This window comes from Callospermophilus lateralis, chromosome 12 (assembly GCF_048772815.1).
Source record: "Callospermophilus lateralis isolate mCalLat2 chromosome 12, mCalLat2.hap1, whole genome shotgun sequence".
In the NCBI taxonomy this organism is placed as follows: Eukaryota; Metazoa; Chordata; class Mammalia; order Rodentia; family Sciuridae; genus Callospermophilus; species Callospermophilus lateralis.
In genome coordinates, this window is record NC_135316.1 from 80,201,747 (window position 1) to 80,222,729 (window position 20,983).

At 33.5% G+C, this 20,983-nt stretch overlaps 1 protein-coding gene across 9 annotated transcripts in view; it reads left to right on the plus strand.

Annotated features, from left to right (window-relative positions):
- Positions 1 to 20,983, plus strand: part of Supt20h (SPT20 homolog, SAGA complex component) — a 40,601-nt gene that overhangs the window by 12,567 nt on the left and 7,051 nt on the right. For 3 of the 9 annotated variants that reach the window (XM_076872278.1, XM_076872281.1, XM_076872279.1), the window contains exons 8-23: positions 1,318 to 1,434; positions 1,549 to 1,602; positions 3,592 to 3,731; positions 5,791 to 5,947; positions 6,032 to 6,088; positions 6,859 to 6,930; positions 8,157 to 8,314; positions 9,299 to 9,325; positions 9,835 to 9,867; positions 11,259 to 11,376; positions 11,873 to 11,975; positions 12,285 to 12,443; positions 14,147 to 14,453; positions 14,933 to 15,087; positions 17,204 to 17,259; positions 19,553 to 19,681. In XM_076872278.1, coding sequence (XP_076728393.1) covers positions 1,318 to 1,434; positions 1,549 to 1,602; positions 3,592 to 3,731; positions 5,791 to 5,947; positions 6,032 to 6,088; positions 6,859 to 6,930; positions 8,157 to 8,314; positions 9,299 to 9,325; positions 9,835 to 9,867; positions 11,259 to 11,376; positions 11,873 to 11,975; positions 12,285 to 12,443; positions 14,147 to 14,453; positions 14,933 to 15,087; positions 17,204 to 17,259; positions 19,553 to 19,681 — 1,842 coding nt within the window. Of the gene's footprint in view, positions 1 to 1,317; positions 1,435 to 1,548; positions 1,603 to 3,591; positions 3,732 to 5,790; positions 5,948 to 6,031; positions 6,089 to 6,858; positions 6,931 to 8,156; positions 8,315 to 9,298; positions 9,326 to 9,834; positions 9,868 to 11,258; positions 11,377 to 11,872; positions 11,976 to 12,284; positions 12,444 to 13,428; positions 14,454 to 14,932; positions 15,088 to 17,203; positions 17,260 to 19,552; positions 19,682 to 20,983 lie in introns of those variants that run through there. The other 6 variants (XM_076872282.1, XM_076872283.1, XM_076872280.1 and 3 more) reach the window with 5 other exon arrangements.

A 20,983-nucleotide genomic window follows, 5' to 3' on the forward strand; every position in this document is an offset into this window, starting at 1 on the left:
TTTACTACCTGTCTTTCTATGCTGAGAGCAAGAATTGTCTTACCACTGTATCTGTGAAGCTTTTTGAATAATTCCTGTCAGAGTATACATTGTACTTGGTCAATAAATACTTGTTAAAAAGATTGAGACAGGGCTGGGAGGAAGTGGAAGTCTCTGGTGGCAGCGTGTGTTTGTGCAGGCTGCGTGGGCCTTCTCCCCAGTGCCCAGGCTGGACTTGGGTGGCTCAGGACAGTCTCACACTGGCGGACATTCAGGGCTGACCGTGGGGAGCCTCTGGTCAGCAGGATGTGGAGACAGTTACTGCTTCCCTGGTCCCTGTTGGGTGGAGGCAGGTTCCATCTCTAAGCCCTGGGAACAAAGGGAAGAGCCTAGTCACAGCCTGTGATGAACAATGACAAGCACTGCTTCGAGTGCTACAGCTACGACATCATCATCGACGACAAGCTGAAGCCCTGGCTGATCGAGGTAAACGCGTCCCCATCCCTCACCTCCAGCACTGCCAACGATCGGATCCTTAAGTACAACCTCATTAACGACACCCTCAACATCGCCGTCCCCAACGGCGAAATCCCAGACTGCAAATGGAACAAGTCCCCTCCAAAGGAAGTTCTTGGGAATTACGAAATTCTGTACGACGAGGAGCTGGCCCCGGGCGACGGGGCCGACCGGGAGCTCAGAAGTCCACCGGGGCAGCCCCTGGGGCCCAGGGCAGGCCGCACAAGAGACTCAGGACGATCCGTCCTCTCAACCTGGAAGTGACCACCAGCAAGAAGGAAGCCCCGCTGGGACTTGTCAAGACGACCCCCTTCCCAGACCCCACTGAAGGCCTGAGACCTATTTTGGAATTCCCTTTTTCTAGACTCCTCTTTCCTGAGCCTGTAAATAATAAAGCACTTATTTGGAAAAAAAAAAAAAAAAGATTGAACACAGATATGACTGACAGGTAACATGAAAGTCCCAGTCTAAAAGTTCTAAATGGATGAAAAACATGATGGTGTGAATGTGACCATGGGAAATCATCCTTAGGGGCTCTTGTATTTGGGTGTAGAAATAGATGGTTTTTAATTTGAATTTATAGTTAGCTTTCCTCCTTTTATTAATAGGGACCAAATACAATCCAAGGATCTGTAACTCCACTAATGTCAAAAGTTGATCTGTTGATATTGTAGATGCATCAGTCTATAACTAGAAACCAAGAATACAGGAGTGGCCAGAAATAATGCATAAAAATTGAAAGAATGTGAAACATTTAGTACAAAATACTTACATAGGTTGTTGAAAAAATGACATTTGCTTGAATATTTTTATTCTAAACAGGTTAATATTTTTCATTGTGGGTGTGTCATAGCAGAAATTCGTGACTACAGGCAATTCAGTAATATGAAATCTCCTGGTTACCAAAGTAGGCACATTCTTTTACGTCCAACAATGCAAGTAAGTAATGTTTAATTAGAAAGTGGTTTTTAAAATTTTAGTTAGTCTTATTAAATATTTATATGTTTGTGTAAATATATGTTAATGGATTTTTAAAAATTTTATTTTTTCCAGACTTTAATCTGTGATGTCCATTCAATAACAAGTGATAACCATAAATGGACCCAGGTTTGTTGTTTTTATATATATATATATATATATATATATATATATATATATTTTTTTTTTTTTTTTTTAAGTTGTTGATAGACCTTATTTATTTATTTATATGTGGTGCTAAGAATTGAACCCAGTACCTCACGCATGCCAGGCAAGTGTGCTACTGTTGAGACATAGCCCCAGCCCTGTTGCTTTGTTTTTTAATTCCAAATGAGCAAACTATAGGGTAAATATTAAGTAAAAGCTACTTTGTGCTCATGTTTTTACTCATGTATTAAGTTCTTCCTGCAAAAAACTGGGCATCTTTTATGAGTTTTAGAAGTTAAGGGTATCTTTATATATGCAGTAAATCCCTCGAGGAACTTTAATGACTTGGTCCCAATTGCTTATGACTGAGATCCCAGTTAGGCTGATCTGATGTGTAATGTGAAACTTAGTTCTTTTATCTTTTTATTTAGTTTGTCTTTTTCCATTTTTACTGGTTGTTTTGGCACTAGGGGACCTCTCCTGCTCCTGAGGTTTGGCTCAGCAGTGTTTGTGAGATGTCTAGTTATAAGGATATTTACTTACTTCTCTGCTAATTTAGAGAGGAATAATTAATAAAGAAAATTATTCTATCTTTGAAATGTGATTATAAAATAAGAGTTCATCTGTAACCGTTAAGTGTTGTGTTTTAATTTGATGTATTATTTTTTCATCTCCAAGGTTTTAAAAATATTCAAGCATAATCTTCACTGGTTAACATTTATGGATGTTCCTATTCTGAGAATTGAGAAAGTAGAGAGTATAATATTTATTCTATAATTTCTGTATAAACTATTTTAGAGCTAGATAGTATATGAGGGAAGATTCTTTAGGGAAATTGCAACTAAATAAGTGTAAGAGAAATGGTAGACTTTAAAAAAATAAAACTCCCATGTGAAATAATACAACTTCCAAGATGTATTTTAAATTTTTCCAGCAAAACAAAAACAAAGTTTATGAAGATGGTCATTAAATGAAATTAAATCATCACACTTTTCCTTTTGTGTGTAGAAGATTCCATAATAAAAAGTTGAGTGAAACAAAAAAAATTTTCAGAAGTTTTAGTTTTCAGCAATATTAATTTACTTACTTGACTTTAAAAGAATTATTATAGCAGGTCTGGGGTTATGCCTTAGCAGCAGAGTTCTTGTCTAATGTGTTTGAAGCCCTGTTTTCTCTGATCCCCAGTGGTGAAAAAAAAAAAGTATTAATAAAAATTTAAATTGTTAAACAGAAGAATAGGATTCAGTAAAGTTATGTGATACTAGTAAAAAGCCTGTATCTTGCCAAGTGTGGGGGCATACACCTATAATTCCAGAAGCCTGGGAAACTGAGACAGTATGATCGAGAGTTCAAAGCCAGGCTCAGGAAAAAGCGAGACTGCTAAGCAACTCAGTGAGACCCTGTTTCTAAATAAAACACAAAAAGGGCTGGGGATGTGGTTCAGTAGTTAAGTGCTCCTGAGTTCAATCCCTGGTACCACAAAAAAAAAAAAAAAAAAAAAGGCTGGATTTGGACATGGATATATAGAATTTGCCAGTATTAATATAGTCATTTTTTTATTATTATTAAGTAGTCAAGCTGAGTATAGAATGGGAGTATTCCTTTTCAGTTACTGAAAGAACTGTAATCCATCATGACCTTGTAACTTCATAAAGGCAGAGGATTTCATCTATTTTGTTCATGGTTTTTATTCCCAAATCTTAGAACCTAACATGTTTCAGATATTAAGTAAATAAATGTTGAATTGATGAATATTCATTTTTATAATTAACCATTTCATACAGTTTTACAGATAATGAATTTCAGTAAGAGTTATTTTACATTGTCAAGTTCCCAAGTTTACACACTAATTTTGGCACTTGAGTTACTGTGTTTTACTGTGATCTTTAATAGAGTTCCAGACAATATTTCTAGCTTAAATATGTATGATTATTTTAGTCCGATACTGACATATGCTTTTATACATTTCAGGAAGACAAACTTTTACTTGAAAGCCAACTGATTCTAGCTACAGCTGAACCACTGTGTCTTGATCCTTCGATTGCAGTAACTTGTACTGCAAACAGACTGCTCTATAATAGGCAAAAAATGAATACTCGCCCAATGAAACGGTAATTGCCTTTGGGGAAAAGAGTGAATCAATATCAAGCTATTTGATAAATAGCTCTAAATTTTGCTATTTATAGTGACTTTTCAAGGGAATAAGTGCTCTTGATTTTTTTTTAAATTGGAAAATAGGTATTTTCATATTGTTTTATATGTTTTGATTTTGTAATATTTGCTCTTGTAATATATTTTCTAGTCTGTTAAAAGAACTTACTGTAAATTTGTAGTCTGTTTACCAAAAATGTAGAGAAGCTGAGAAGACACCAAGTGTGAAAAAAAGAATAATTTCTTAATTACTTTCTGATATTCAATAACCAGTTTAGTTTTTGTTAATTTTACTTTTGAGGAAACATGTTTTTTTTTTAAGATTTGAGAAAATAGCAGCTTTAGAAATCTATTTCTCTTATAACATAGCAATTTGTCTTATGTTTTAGTTATTTCTTCTACTTAACAAAAGAATGCATATTTGGGCTAAGGTTATGGTTGGCCCATCATTAACTATTTTTTATGAAATTATTTGGATTATTCACTTTGAAACTTCAGATTTGAAAAGGTTCAAAAATGTACCCATTTTCTAAATTTCATAATTTACTACAAATAGTATATTAAGAGAAAAAGTTTACAGCATTGGAAATATTGGAGTAAATCCATATAGGATTTATTGGCAGTTCTGTAGCTTCTTTGTATCTCTGTCTATATCTCTCCAGGCCTGTTGCCCATACCTTATTTCAAACCACCATCATCTTCCCCCTCTAATAAATTCATAATTGATTTTTCTGTTTCAGCCTTTATTCCCTCCCAGTCTGTTTGCCATTCAAGTAAACTAGATCATACTTAAACTTAAGCCCCTTAATAAAACTTCCCCCAAAGCATTGCACTTCACATTAAATCTAAACACATTACTATTGGTCTGTAAGATCCTTGCCTTGTTCTCTAATCTTACCTAACCTTTAGTGCTTTAGTTAAACCTAGTTTTCGGTTTCTGAAACAGATCAGATTTTTTCCCATTATAGTACCTTTTAAAATTATTCTCTCTGCTTCAAATACTTTTTCTCCCATCTTTCAAAATGATTCCTTTTCTCTGGGCATGTGGTGCATGCCTGTAATCCCAGCTATGAGGATCGAAAGTTCAAGGCTGGCTTCAATGAGTTAGCAAGACCCTATCTCAAAATACAAAAAAAAAAAAAAAAATTAAAAGAGCTGCATATGTGTAGCCCAGTGGTAAAGCACTCTTGGGTTTAATCTCTAGTACAAAAATTTAAAAAACAATTTTTTTTCTTTGCCCTTTCCTTGTGGGAAGGATGAGATTTTTCTCCATTATTCACTGTGAGACCTCTTTAACCTCTTAGAGATAAAACTCAAAAAAGTGTGTGGCCTCCCCGTGACTGGATCTCCCCATAGTTTTTAATCTCATACTTGACCATGCTGAGCCTCCAGCAATTGATGAGTTAACTTTAGGTTTCAGTGCCCCCAGCACTGGTTACCAAGGAAATTTGTTCCTCAGCAAGCCAAGATGTTTCAGTCGGCCTATTCTCCAAATTTGGGGACAGTGATTTGTCCTGTGACCTCACCTCTTTGATAGATCAAAGAATTGTTCGTTTTGGGGTTTATTAAGTCTTTTACTTGTTAGGATGCAGTGATGACTTCCAGCTTCTTACATGCGTGGATCTGAAATAATCCTCCCTATCCAGGTTTTTCTATGACTAGTTCCTTCATTTGTGCTTAACTTATTTCATTTCTTCAGAGGGTTCTTCCCTTCCCTAAGTATTGCCCTCCTTGTCACTTATACACCACAATATTCTGATTTTTCTCCTACTGCTTATCATTCCCTAAAATCTAAAATTATCTGTTTACTTGGGAATTGAACATTTCTCTCCCTCTCTGGACTATTAGCTAGCCTCACGATAATGGGAATTTTGTTTGTCTTGCTCATTTTTATTTTACCAGTGCCAAGGACATTGCTTGGATGTGATTTAATTACATAGTCAGTGCTTGCTAGTTTAAACCCATATGTATATTGTGAGTTTATTGCCTTTGTTTAGTTCAAATTTTTTAATATTGCAGGTGTTTCAAGAGATATTCCAGGTCCTCTCTGAATCGGCAGCAAGACCTGTCTCATTGTCCACCTCCTCCTCAGCTGAGGTTATTGGATTTCTTGCAGAAACGAAAGGAAAGAAAAGCAGGTCAGCATTATGACCTCAAAATTTCTAAAGCAGGAAATGTAAGTATTTTAAATGAACATTACCATACCAGAAAACTTGCCTTTTGAATTTTTGGTATATTTATACTGTTTTTCACTTTTTAGTGTGTGGATATGTGGAAAAGGAGTCCCTGTAATTTGGCCATTCCTTCTGAAGTGGATGTAAGTCAGTTCAATAATTGCTTTTTTTTTTTTTTCTGCATAAGTTTCTAAATTTGATCCTTGATAGTTAGTACCTTGAGAATATAATCTCAATAATTGATTTTTTTAATAAATTGCTCATTTTTAGAAGGTGTATTTTCTTCACATTCTTATATCAGAACATGACCCTTTCTATGTTTGGAGCCACAATTACAAAACAGTTTAAATGTGGAAAAATATGGATAACATAATACACATGAAATGCCTCTGGTTTTTTTTTTTTTTGTTGTTGTTGTTTTGTTTTTTGGTATTTCTTCATAATTTTCTAATGATGCTTTTTTTTCTGAATCTGGTTGAGTTTATTAATATTGGAGCAATGGCCAAAATTAGCAACAATCTTAGGCAGTAGTTTGTGTATTACCACGAATACATAACTCCTATTCATTTAAAACCCTGCCAAAAAAGACAAGATCCTGAATTTTAACTCTTTATATTCTAGTTTTCCTAAAGGAAAGTCTCTAAACAACAAATGTGATTCATCTTATGGAATAAAAAAAAGAGGCAGAAACACAGCTGTGTTTATTAAATTTATATAATAGCCGAAGATATTCTAATTTCACTTGTATTAACCATGTTTTTATAAAATAACAGGAGAATTTTAAACTAGTAAACATAATTATTTGGTATATTATAATGATTCAAGAATTCTTATGTCGGTTATATTATTGAGTTACATTGTTCTATTCAGTCTGAAAACTGATCCCATTTTATCTGTTGTCTTGATTGCTTAGGTGGAGAAATATGCTAAAGTGGAAAAATCTATCAAATCAGATGACTCACAACCAACAATTTGGCCAGCCCAAGTAAGTAGTCTTTGCTAGTCTGTCTTAATGATGTTGTTTGTAATCTGAGATCTGAATTTACTAAACATAAATTTATTAAACGTTGCTTTTAACCTGGGACCTTTTAAAAAAAAAAGAAGAAGAAGAACTTTCTAGGGATTGAACTCAGGGGTGCTCACTCAGCCATACGTCCACCCCTTTTTATTTTTAATTTTGAGACAGGGTCTCATTAAGTTACTGAAAGCCTTGCTAAATTGCTAAGACTAGCCTCGAAATTAAGATCCTCCTACCTTAGCCTCCCAAATCTCTGGGATTATAGCCTTGCCCACTTCTCCCAACAGGTTCAGTAAATTAGAGAATAATTGTTTTGTCTATATGGTTTCTGTTTTAAGAAAAATTTTATTGCAGAACTGCATTTTTACTTTTGGTTGCATGTTGTTAGTCCTTATTTGATTTCTTTTATGAATTAATACATTCATCTGAGGATGTTTTTTAATGGAAACGTTCTAATTTTTTCTAATTGCAATAACAGCTTTTTAAAGGAAAAAGTAGGCATAATGTATTAAATTAGATGAATCCTAGGAGTGAAATAATAAAAGAGATGTTTTGTACATAGGAATATTTTATGTGTGACAGGATAGGCTATGACAAAAACAGATCTGTTTTCGAAATTTTATCCTCTATTTTTTCATCCAAGTTACATATAGACATATGTATCTCCAATATATGAAATTCGGCCATATTTTTCTTAGGCTTATTCCATTGGAACTCTCCTTCCTAAAGTACCATATAAAAATCCCATACCTCCCTGTAGAACATAGAGTGGCAGGGCAGCACTAAGGTTTAAAATACAAGGTGGAGGATCTCTCCTCATTTCCTTCATCTTTAGCATGGAGGTAATAGTGGTGAAGATTACATGAAGCAGTACCTTTACAGTGCTAAGAAGAGTGTTCAATAAATGTTTATTGTTAGCATTTTGATTATTTAGGATTTTGATTATGTATATTAATAAGTAATGTTATTGATCATTTATTAGTATCATTACATGTTCATACCTAACATATATGTTTATACTTTATCAGAAAAGAACCATTCTGAGCTTTATTAGGCAGACTTAAACATTTCTATAGTTTAAGTTCCATGTGTCTTTCTATTCCCAGACTTTAGAGTATCATTTATTTCCAACTTTTGCTAATTCTGATTGCTTGCTTGAGAAGGTTTTGTTTGGGATGCCCTATGTTTTTCAGGATGTAAAAGATGATTATGTATTTGAATGTGAAGCTGGTAATCAGTATCAGAAAACAAAGCTGACCATCTTGCAGTCACTTGGTGATCCACTTTACTATGGTAAAATACAGCCATGTAAAGCAGATGAAGAAAGTGACAGCCAGATGTCTCCATCCCAGTGAGTTCTGTTAAATATGTAATGGACAAAATCAGTCAACCAGAATTTATTTAGCAACTGCTGTTGAATTATTAATGAATACAAAATTGCCTTTGAGAATTCAGTTGTTAGTTAAGTATATACCTCTTATGTGTAGCACTGATGTGAGTAAGGTTATATTGTAGTTGCCATGTTGTCAAAGTTTTTTAAAATAATGATAGTTATTTGTTTTTAAACCTCCATGGTACAATTATTTTTATGTTAGCTCTAAAGGATCTTCCTGAGATATCCTTCTTGGTATATTTATATTGGCAGTTTATATACTTAATCTTCCAAAATGTATGTGCTATGCATATTTAGCACAGAGTGTCAGTGTTTAGTTTCCTTTTTTTATTTTATTGCTGATCTTATATACACATTATGGCTTTATTTCATACTCGAGATTAAACCCAAGGGCACTTTACAACTTAAATCATTTTGTTTTTTAGTATGTGTGCTGCCAAAGCAAGCAGAGTCATTTTGTTTTTTAATTTTATTGATACTGCTTTGAAAAGAAGCAAAAACAATGTCTGAGCAGAAAAAGGCGGGGACCTGGTCTGTGGAGCAATGTCACCAATACCTAAAATAAAGTCAATAAGAATAGAAAGTAGTAGTCAGGGATTCCTCAGCTAAAAGAATACAAAGATTAGTTATTTTGATTACATGCTTTAAAAATCTTCCTATAAAGACTTACATTGCTTATTTAAAGTTTGTAAGTTTTTCTGGAGTACAAAGGTATAATATATGTTTTCTTGTGAAAAATTAGGTCCAAAATCCAACTAATTACTTTGTTTGACAGGAAGAAAATTTGAATCTTTGGTCATTACATAAGGGGGTTTCTGGGAAAATGCTGCATGATTTATTATCTTCCAATTATTCTATATTCATAAATAACCTTATTTAAAAACTATGAAATCACAGTTTCAGTTGCATTAATCAAGCTTTTTTTTTCATTTTATATTTCAGCTCATCCACAGATGATCATTCAAATTGGTAATTAAAAAACCATTTTAATCTGTTAAGAGGTCATAATAAATGTCAAACTTTTAAAAAAAGATTTTGTAAAGATAATTATTTGAATTGGCAATAAACTATCTTCTTTGTCTGAAAAATATCCTAAGGTCCTACTGTGTAGGTAATAAGAATGATTTCCAGAATTGAAGATTAAAATGAGCAAAGAACACCAAAGGCCTTTGCACAGTAGTTCAATGATTTTATTATGGCACGTCTAGTACTTGGTAATTTCCAGCCCAGATTATATTTCATAAATAATTCTTCTGACAAAAATACATTTCCTTAAGTTAAATCAGCCAAATTCATCACGTGACTATGTCATAATGCATGTAAAACTTTGCTTCATAACTTTAAATGTTTTTCAGACATTTTAATGATTTAAAATCAGTTTATAATATTATCATGACTAAAATAAGAAAAGGCACAAAACTGATCTTGGGGCTCCTTAAGACATTTACTTAATCCTTTTTGTCTCTTTAACATTTTAGGTTCGTTATTGGGTCAAAGACTGATGCTGAGAGGTAAAAAAAAAAAAAAAAATGTATTTTTTCATCTTTTCATTTTGGGCAGGATAGATATGAAAAACTTTTTTACCTTTATAGGATAGAGGATTTGATCTATGAGTCATAAACTTTTATTTTAGTTATGCCTTTAATTGTTTGACTGTAACATCATTTAATATTTGTGGGCCCCAGATGTAAAATTAGATTATTGAACAATGAAAAGTCTTAAGGTTTTTTTCTCACTTTAAAATCCTGTGATCCTAGGATCACTGATAAGATGTGGTATATTAGACTATTAAGAATTGTTATTTTTTTGGAGCTGGGGTTATGCCTCAGTGGTAGAGCACTTGCCTGGCATGTGTGAGGCACTGGGTTTGATTCTCAGCATTGCATATAAATAAATGAACAAAATAAAGGCCCATTTAAAAAAAAATAAAGGAATCTCTTTTTTAAAAAAAAGAATTGTAATTTTTATGGGATGAGATTGCAAGACACAAGTGCTTTTTCCTGATACTTTTAAGTATCTAGGGTGTTTTTCTCATAGAATTAAGAAAATAATTAAAAGAATTATGTTTAAAATATAGGGACTTTTTGTTTTGTTTTGTTTTTGGTATTAGGGTTTGAACCCAGGGGCACTTTATCTCAGTCCTTTCTTATTTTTTTCTTTTGAGACAGGATCTGGCTATGTTGTCGAAAATAGCCTTAAACTTGCTATCCTCCTCCCTCAGCCTCATAAACAGTTGAGATTACAGGCATGTACCACCATGCTCAGCTAGTTTTATTTTAAATTAAAAGAAAAACATAGATAATCTGCTATAACTAAGGAAAATGGTTTCTTGATAATACTTTATTTAATCCAAATCTAACAGAAAGGCAAAATGAGTGCTTTCTTTACTGCTTATTGGTTAAATTGTCCTTATAATTTCTCTGTTGAAAATACAGCTTTAGACTATTAATTAGCAAAATATTTTACACATTAACTTTTCATTTAAAAGATTAGAAGAATGCACTTTTAACTCAAAGATAAATTGCCTAATTTTAATTTTTGTGTTCAATTAGGTGGAATTTTTTTTTTCCAATAATAGCATCACTCATTTATTACATAATAAATTTGTGTTAAAAACAGGGTTAGCGGCCAGGTACAGTGGCACACATCTGTAATCCCAGCAGCTCAGGAGGCTGAGACAGGAGAATCACGAGTTTGAGGCTAGCCTCAACAATGGCGAGGCACTAAGCAACTCAGTGAGACCCTGTCTCTAAATAAAAAAAAAAAATAGGGCTGGGGATGTGAGTCAGTGGCCAAGTGCTTCTGAATTCAATCGCTGGGAATCTCCACCCCACTCCTACCCACCCCAAAAAACAGGGTTAGCTAAATCCTTACCTATACCTATTTTCTCCTGATATTTCAGAGTTGTTAATCAATATCAGGAATTGATCCAGAATGAAGCTAAATGTCCAGTCAAGATGTCGCACATCTCTAATGGCTCAGCCAGTCTGAGTCAGCTTTCTCCAGGAAAAGAAACAGAAGTATGTTTGGTTATTGATACTTTTTGTATCTAATTGATTATTAGATCTGAGAAATCTAAGGATCATATTTTGAGGGTTTAGGGGGAGTTTAGTTTTGAATTTACTTTTTTTAATTACTTAACTTTTTATGATCAAAGTATTTCAAAGTAGACATAGAGGAAAGCATAATGAACACCTTTGTGCTAATCATCTGACCTCAACAGTTGTTATTTTCTTAGAAAAATAAAGAGGTTAGAAGTTTTGCCTTTATCTTTCTGTTCTACTCTTTCTCAGACTTTTTCTCATTTTTCTATTACTCTGAAGTCTTTACCTCATCCTATATGTGTGCTGTAAAATATTTCATGGATCACATGTAAAATTATATTCCTGTGTAAAAACCTGATGTTAAGTCTGTAACCACTAAGATCACTTTGTAAAGCTGATAAATTGTTTTCATCTTGGATTATGGTGATAGTAATTCTAATTTTAACAAGTGTGTTTGTTGTTGCTCTTGTAGCAGCCTGAGACCGTGTCAGTTCAGTCTTCAGTATTGGGGAAAGGAGTAAAACATCGACCTCCACCCATCAAACTTCCCTCAAGCTCAGGAAATAGTTCATCAGGTATTTAAATTTAAATTCTTAGTTTTGTATAATGTAGAGTAGTGGGAAATATACAATTGTAACCTCTTTTGTAAAAAAAAATAAAAAAAACAAAAAAACAAAACTACTTCATACTTTTGTTTCTAAAATTAATGGGGATGGGGATGGGGTTCCGTGGTAGTGCACTTGGGTGGCATGTGTGAGACACTGGGTTTGATTCTCAGCACCATGTATAAATAAATAAAATAAAAATCTATCAACAACTAAAAAAATAAAATTTATGGAATTTTGGATTATAATTGTAAGAAATAACTTTTATGTCCTTCTTAGGTAATTATTTTACACCACAGCAGGCCAGCAGCTTTCTTAAATCTCCAACTCCTCCTCCATCTTCTAAGCCACCAAGTCTTTCTCGGAAGTCATCCATGGATCTCAGTCAAGTTAGCATGCTTTCTCCAGCTGCCCTGTCACCTGCCAGCTCATCACAAAGTGAGTCATAAACTTAATTCTTCATTAAATTATTATAAGCTTTTGCATTAGTGTTTTAAGACAACTTTTTTCAACCTGTGAAAGTGAAATCTGCATGTACTGTGTATTCAAAATGTATAAGTTGCAAGAAGCATCAGGCAGAGCTCATGTTGATTGTATGTACTGTGTTTTATTGTAATTGTATTTGTTTTTCTGTATCTATGTATGCACTTTGAGTATACTTTCCTTTTAGACTTGCAACCTACACCTCTCCTTAAAAAAATAATCTGGTAATTACACGTGGGCAATAAGAAACCAAAACATTTTTTATTTCAGTGTACCCTAGGATCATTTTTACATTTTATGTATACTATGTGACTGATAAGAAAAAAAAATGTCATTAAGAGTTGTTGCTACAGGTCCTACCTTTGTATATGTAAGAAGCCAGCTGGTTTCAAGGTGATGATATAATAAATTAAAAACCAATATTTCAAAAACACTTCTATAATCTTTTATAAATTGTTGTCAGTTACTAAAATGTGATTATCTTGAAGCATTATTCTATAGACATTAAAGTGTAATTTTTACTACTGGTTTCTTTTTTTTTAACATGAAGAAGAGTTATACAAGAATGTAGGAATTAGTTTTGGAGAATCTCTTCAAATTAATAAATAAGAGTGTTTCATGTATCAATCTGGGAAAAAAGCATTCCAGTTTTTTAGATTTTTTAATAGATAATCACGTGCTGAAAGTTTTAGTACACTGCACAGTGATAGGATGGTCTTTGCATTAGATATAAACATCTTCATCTTGATAGCTCAAAAGGTGTCATTTTTCTGCCTTCTTGTTTTGCACAAAGAAAAATATATAAATTTTCTGAAAGTCTATTCACACTACTTATGTTGTGGGTATGGATTATGGTAATCTACTGCACACAGTTGTTACTTTAAGTAAGGGTGGAGTGACAGCTTCTGGACATTCACATTTCTTTCCTTTCTTTCTGCAGGACATGAAAGCTAAAAAAAGAAAACACCTCAAGAGCTTTTGGTTTTACTTTTTGGTTTTTGTTTTTTGTTTTCATTTTTTTTTAATTGATAAACTGTGCATACTTCATTCACAACAGATTTTCTATACATTCTACATTTAAACAGAAGTACACAGTTACTGTTAAAGATGCAGTATTATCTATCAAATATTTGCTTTGCTACTGTTTTTTGTAAATTTGTTTGTCAGGATAAACTTGATGTGTTAGGACTTAAATACGTATATTTAGGTGCCAAATAAGATTGTTAACCATATGTAATTTATTAAATGTTTATCTCAGACTGTTATACTAAATAAGCAGTATTTTTAAAAGAAGTCTTGAATTAGTGAAATCATAAATAACAAAAATTAATTTGAATTCCTTTTGAACTTTTTAGGCCAAAGGCAGCATGTGGGAAACTAACTTTTAAATGGGTATTGTGGTAGAATACAAATGTATATTTTTACTGTTACTCTATTAGCATATTGGATGGGATTTTTAGGTGATATACTGCATCCTTAATTGTAATTGAGTGTAGCAACACTCATGTATCATGTGTAGAAATTAACACTTGCAGTTAACTGCTTAAAAAAAAAACTGGAACAAATTGTCAGTGCTAAGTAAGATTCCATTAACCTTATTTTAAAAAGGACTGGCCATTTATAACAAACTAGCAATTTTTATTTTTCTCAATGAGCAGGATCTGGAACTCCTAAGCCATCTACTCCTACACCAACCCCTTCATCGACCCCACACCCTCCTGATGCTCAGAGTTCAACTCCTAGTACCCCTTCAGCCACCCCTACTCCCCAAGATTCAGGCTTCACCCCTCAGCCCACTTTGTTAACTCAGTTTGCTCAGCAGCAAAAGTCTCTGAGCCAGGCAATGCCTGTAACGACCATTCCTCTTTCCACCATGGTAACATCTATAACTACAGGAACCACGGCCACCCAGGTCATGGCAAACACTGCTGGACTTAACTTCATCAATGTAGTGGGCTCTGTTTGGTAAGTTTGCAGTGATGTCCTGATTTCCTTTTTTTCTTTTGTAAAGATAGTCTGTCCAATTTAAATTCATATTTGTGAAATTAAGAATAGCGTATTATTCAAACTGAAAAATAGCTTAGGTATGGACAGAAGCTGCCTCACATGTATGTTTTCATTTTAGAAATTCCTGTTACCTACATTAAGATATTTCATATTGACAGCAGCCTAGACTTTCATTTTATCCTCTTAACATCTTTTAATCCCTTGCTTAGCACTTTACTTCTCTAAATTATATTTTAAAATCTTGATATATACTCAAAACTTAATTTAGCTGTCACTTTATGTCGTTAAGATGACACCAAACCTAGAAACTGAGGTAGAGAAATAACTAGTTGAGTTTGTTTTGTAGTTTGTTGTTTTTTAATCTAAGGAAATATGTGGCTGATTTTTGATTTCTTGTTTACAGTGCAACTTTAATGCTTTGTCTTGTTCTCCTGCAGTGGGGCCCAGGCTTTGATGAGTGGTTCAAACCCCATGCTGGGCTGTAATACTGGTGCCATAACTCCTGCAGGAATAAACCTGAGTGGCCTTCTACCCTCAGGAGGTCTGCTACCAAATGCATTGCCCAGTGCAATGCAGGCAGCTTCTCAAGCAGGTCAGAATATTGGAATAATAACCTCTAAAAAAAAAAAAAAAATTAAAGTACATGCTAAATTTAACAATGTTATTTTAAGGTTATTACTAAAGACATTTAATGTCATTATTTTGTGACATATTATACCCCAGGTATTTCATTTCAAAAGCCTTTAAAATTATAATAGCTGAATCGAAAACTACTTAACAATAAGCCTCTGTGAAGAAACTTGGTAAACCTGTAAGTCTTTGCACATTATATCTTTTGCTTCCCAAACATTATAATAAAATTAATTTTGCTAGCTTTATTGCTATCAATGTAGTCATATTCCAGGGAAAATAAATGTTTTTTAAAAATATATGTTGTTCAAGAGCGTCAACATAGTATGGTGGTTAACAGCCTGCATTCTGGAGCTGGATTGCCTCAGTTTGAAATCAAGTTGGGCAACTTACTGTTGAGTAATCTTGGGAAATTATCCTTGTGCCTCATTTTCCTTCTAAGTAAAATGGGGATAGCAATAATTATTTGCCTGGTGGTTATAAAGATTAAATGAGTTAACAAAGATGAAGTGCTAAAGCTATGTCTGAGACATATGCATTCAAAAATAGTCATCATTTATAGTAGTACTAGTAGTAGTAGTATTATTCATTGTGGTATTTTTATTGGAGTAGTTGAGGAAATTTAATAAGAAAACAGTGTAGAAAAATTTATCAAAACTTTTGAATTATGAAGAAAGAGAACTCCAAGAATATAGTTTAAACATGTTAACATGATTTCCTAATTCTAGCTTATATTCTTATTTCAAAAAGCACAAATGTGCTCTAGTAGCAAAAGCCCTGGAGTTAGAATCAAATCTTGAATTTAGAATATGTATATTGATATGTTATTCTATTAGATGTACTAATTATGCATGGCTCCAATTGCTAAATGTGGGACCTTAGAGAATTCACTTTATTTTTTATTCCTTAGCCTAAGTTTCATCTGCTTTAAAATGGGAGTAAAATTATTTTAACTTCAATTGGTTTTATTAGAAATAAATGAATTATGAAACTGCCTTTGGTAAGCTAGAAAGACTATACCAATGTCATCCACCTTTATGTACCGCATAGCACTGAGAAATTTAAATAGATGCCAGTACCTGAAATGTATTTGCACAACAGTGATAGTTTATTTAATCCATTTCTTTTCACAAGGATTTTTCCTGAAAAGGATAGCCAATTTTATCCTTTTATAATTTGATTATACTTTTTCAGTTACTTACACAATGCTTGATAGTATCATGAATTTCTTGGTTCTCATCTTTTTCTTAATAAAATTATCGGAGAATAGATATGTTTTCAATTAGCGTTCAGATTGATGTAGTAAATAAGGGAGAGTATTTTGTTTTTAGCATTGGGGATTGAACCAGGGGCACTTTACCACTGTGCTACATCCCTGGGTTTTTAAATTTTTTTATTTTGAGACAGGGTCTCACTAAGTTGCTGAGAGTCTCAGTAATATACTGAGTCTAGCCTAGAACTTATAATCCTCCTGCTTCCACCTGCTGAGTCTCTAAGATTACGAATATGTACCAGTGCACCCGGCTAAGATGTGCTCTATGTTTTGTCCCTGATTTTGAGGAATAAGTTCAGAATTAACAGAGCATTGTTTCCTGACAGTTAAGTTTTGATCCTTAACAAATAGTCAGCATTCTTTAGCATTCTGATTATTTGCTTTTGTACTTCGGTTTTCAGAGATAAGATTATTATAATATATACACATTATGTGGTACTGAGAAATGTAAATAGATGCCAGTAACTGAAATATATTTGCACAGCGGTGATAGTTTTGTATTGATGGTGTCCCCATAATTCAGGATTACTGTTGTTCAGCCATCAGTCAGAATAGTGAAAAAGAAGTCTGTTTCTGAAATATAGAATATAATGTACATCCTATATTCCACATCTTTGAATAAAATCTTAGTTTTGAAATTTTGAAGAAAATGTGCTTTTTTGATTTTAAGATATTTTTAGAAGTATGGAAAATAAGAGTATCATGGAGAAAGGATATTAAATATGTTTGTCTTTACTGATGTATAGATTATTTTCATAGGTAATAAAATTTTAATTCCATTATAACCATGAGTTTTATTTAACAGGTGTTCCATTTGGTTTAAAAAATACTTCAAGTCTCAGGCCTTTAAATCTACTCCAGGTAAAACTGAAGCATCATTTTTGATTAAAGTTTATATACTTTGTTTTTTTATATGATCTACCTATTAGCATTTGAAATTTTGAGGTCTCTTCAGAATCTTCTAAAGCTATAGCTATTGCTACCTTTGTGTAGTCAAGTGAATAAGGAGAAAGAATCAGTACTTTTTAGACCCCACTTCCTTTGACTCCAGCAGCCCTGCCTTATCTAGAACTATCTGTTTGAATGGAGAGAGTTTACATTTACTCAGGAATGCACTTATTTATGACAATGGTAGTAGATAACTTACTAATTTCTCTCTCAACAGATAATTTATGTATACATATGTTATACTGTTTGTTTACAATAGTTTGTGCTTGAATGGAGATTTTAAAAATGGGTATGTATTCTTTTCCCAAGGAAAGAATGATTTCTCAATGCAGTGGCAATTACCTTACTGGTCATTCTGTAAACAAACATTTGTTGTGTTATAATATGTATCTAATGATGAAGCTTTGCCTTTCTTGTACATGTTGTTGTGTCAGCATATTCATAAAGAAAGGTACAATATAAAGAGTTTAGTACACATTGTGGACTTGAAATATTCCAGGTCTTACGCTAGGTCTTTTAATTTAAAGAAGGAGTCAGATATAGGCTAGTGGTTTGGAAAATGGATAAGATTATCTATGGAGAATTTAAAGGAAGACCTGAATATAAATATCTGATATATGAAGTGGCATAGCTGTGGATTATTGGGAAATAACAACCAACCTGGTATTTAGGAATAACAAATTTGGAAAATTGTTTAGAAGTTAAAACGTAAAACTTAGTTTTTAAAAATTACGTAGTGTCAATGCTGTGGATTATTGGGAAATAACAACCAACCTGGTATTTAGGAATAACAAATTTGGAAATTTGTTTAGAAGTTAAAACGTAAAACTTAGTTCTTAAAAATTACGTAGTGTCAATATTGGCAGTCTGTAATTGTAGAATGGTATACTTACAATATGGAGAAGACTACATATCATATTGGTTTATTTCTTGTGTGTGCATGTGCGTGTTGCTTCGGATTGAACCTGTGGACCCATGGCCTTGCACAGCTAGTCAGGCACTCTACCAGTAAGCTACAGCTCCCACATTGATTTATTTTCCTACACCATATTGCTTTTGAAATTCTCTTGGGGACTTTCTCCCACCTTTCTTTTTTTTTTTTTTTTTGGTACTGGGTATTGAACCCAAGGGCACTTAACCACTGAGCCACATCTCCAGCCCTTTTCTGTTTTAATTTTTATTTTGAGACAGAGTCTTGCTAAATTGCTTTGGGCCTCAAGAATCCTGCCTATTCCTCATGAGTCGCTGGGATTACAGGCATACCTGCTGCACCCAGCTACTTTTTCCCGCTTTTAAGAGGAGTGAGGAAATCCTTTATAACAAGAACAGAGCCACTTTATCAGGTCATATTTTTTCCTCCATTTACTGTTTACTAATTGGGGAAGGAACATTCAGCTATGCTGAATACCTATGCTATATGTCATTTTACCTACCAGTGATCTGTACTAAATGTAGGTTTTTTGACTAAAGGATTTTTCTTTTTTTATTTTGGTCCCAACTGTATAAACCTAAGTGTTCTGGAGCTAGAATTTCCTTTGAGTTTATTCTGAGGACCTCAAATGTTTATAACTTAAACCCTTACACAGCATAAAATGGAAAAACTTTATTTCTGGTACACTTGGAAAGCATCGCTTTAATTTTTAATCTGGAGTTTTCTGTATGCTTCTTAATTTTTATTTAAATTAATTTAGGTTTGGAGTGTGAGAGCAAGTAATAGTCTCTATGCAAATTATGGACATCTAATACATTTTATTTTCAACTCCAGAAGTCCTCACTATGTTATATTAAAATCCATGTATTTTTGGGTTTTTTTGGCAAAGCTAGAACAGATTTGAGTTGGGTTATCAATATACATTTCTTATTCACAACTTTTTTCTAATGCATTTAATGCTTTTTGGTATTGATACGACTGAAGAGTTAAATTTAGCTAACTATTAACTTGAAGCACAAGGATTTGTGTTTAGAAGTGTGAATGTATTTGGGACCCCAAAGTAATAGCACTTAAAAATTACTTTTCAATAGACTTTTCTTATGAACAGTCAATTTGTTCTGTTTTTCTTTTTGTTCACTTCTGTTTCTTCAGTGCCTAGAAGAGTGCCTGACATAGTAAATGCTCCAAAATTATCTTTGAAATAAAGAAATACAAATATTTCACAGAAAAACAATGTCAAACTGGCTAATAAATTCTTGTTTAAATTCTGACTAGCTTCCTGGTGGTTCACTCATTTTTAACACCCTGCAGCAGCAGCAGCAACAGCAACAACAGCTCTCACAGTTTGCACCACAACAACCTCAGCAGCCCACAACTTCTAGCCCTCAGCAGCCAGGAGAACAGGTATGGGTGTTTCAGCCTTCCCTATGTTTAATTTGTCAGTACTAGCTATCAGTCAGTTTGTGTGTACCTTTTTGTTTTTTCTCTTAGTGGTACTGAGGAAGAAACCCAGGGCCTTATGCATGCTAGGCAAGTGCTCTACCATGGAGTTACATCAGGGTGCATATTTCTGATAGAAAAGCTAGGGTAAATAAAACATGTCTCTGTCTTACACAGGAATCAGGTTCAGAAAACGGATCACATAAAGCCATACACTGAATGGCAGAACGAGGTCTTTTTGCCCCCGTACCCCATGTATTTTCTGCTCAGTCATTGCCCTCTGTGGGATTTTGTTGCTGTTGGAATAGAGTTATTTCTATTGTCATGAAGTGTAGGGCAGTGTGAATACAGGCAGATACACACATATTGAACACTGCCAAATAGAAATTGATTAGAACAGCGGTAATTAAAGTAGAGGAAGAAGTACATGTGTTTCTGAACCTTGGCTACACTTTGGAATCATCTGGGAAACTAAAGTACTGATTTCTTCCTGGTCTCACCTCCAGAGTTTCTGTTAGCTCACAAAAATATTCATCAGTCCACTGGCACAAGTCTTCCTAAGTTATCTTGGTTGAATAAAGTTCATTCTCTAGTAGATTCCTCAGAAAAGACACATTTAAAACTATTTTTATTCTTTGTACATTAAGAATTCTGTAGCTGATAAAATCCTTAATTTGCTTTCTTTCATTTTGTTTATTTTTAACTGATAAAATACACATAACATAAAAATTTGCTGTTTTAACCATTTTTAAGTGGCAGTATAGTAGCGTTATGTATTTAACATTGTTGTGCAGTAGATTTGTAGAATTTTTTCATGTAGCAAAACTGAAACTATATATCCAATAAATAACTACTCCCTGTTTTCTCCTCCTCTTAACCTCTGGCAACTACCCTTCTACTTTTTTCAGTGAATTTTACTACTATAGTTACTGCATATATGTGAAATTATAACATGTCTTTAAAAAGATATCATTCTTTGGGATATGTACCCAGAAGTTGTCTTGCTGGATCTTCTTGGTCATTTTGTTTTTACTTTTTTGAGAAGCACCATGTTGTTTTTCCATAGTAGCTGCACCATTTTACAGTTTTACTTACAGTGTATAGGGTTGCATTTTGTTCAAATCCTCACTGGTACTTACATTTTCGGATGTTTTGTTTTGTTTATTTATAGTACTGGAGATTAGACCCAGGACCTTGAGCATGTTAAGTGTGCATTAAGCTACACTCCTGCGCCCCCCCCCCACTTTTTTTTTTTTTTGCTGTTTT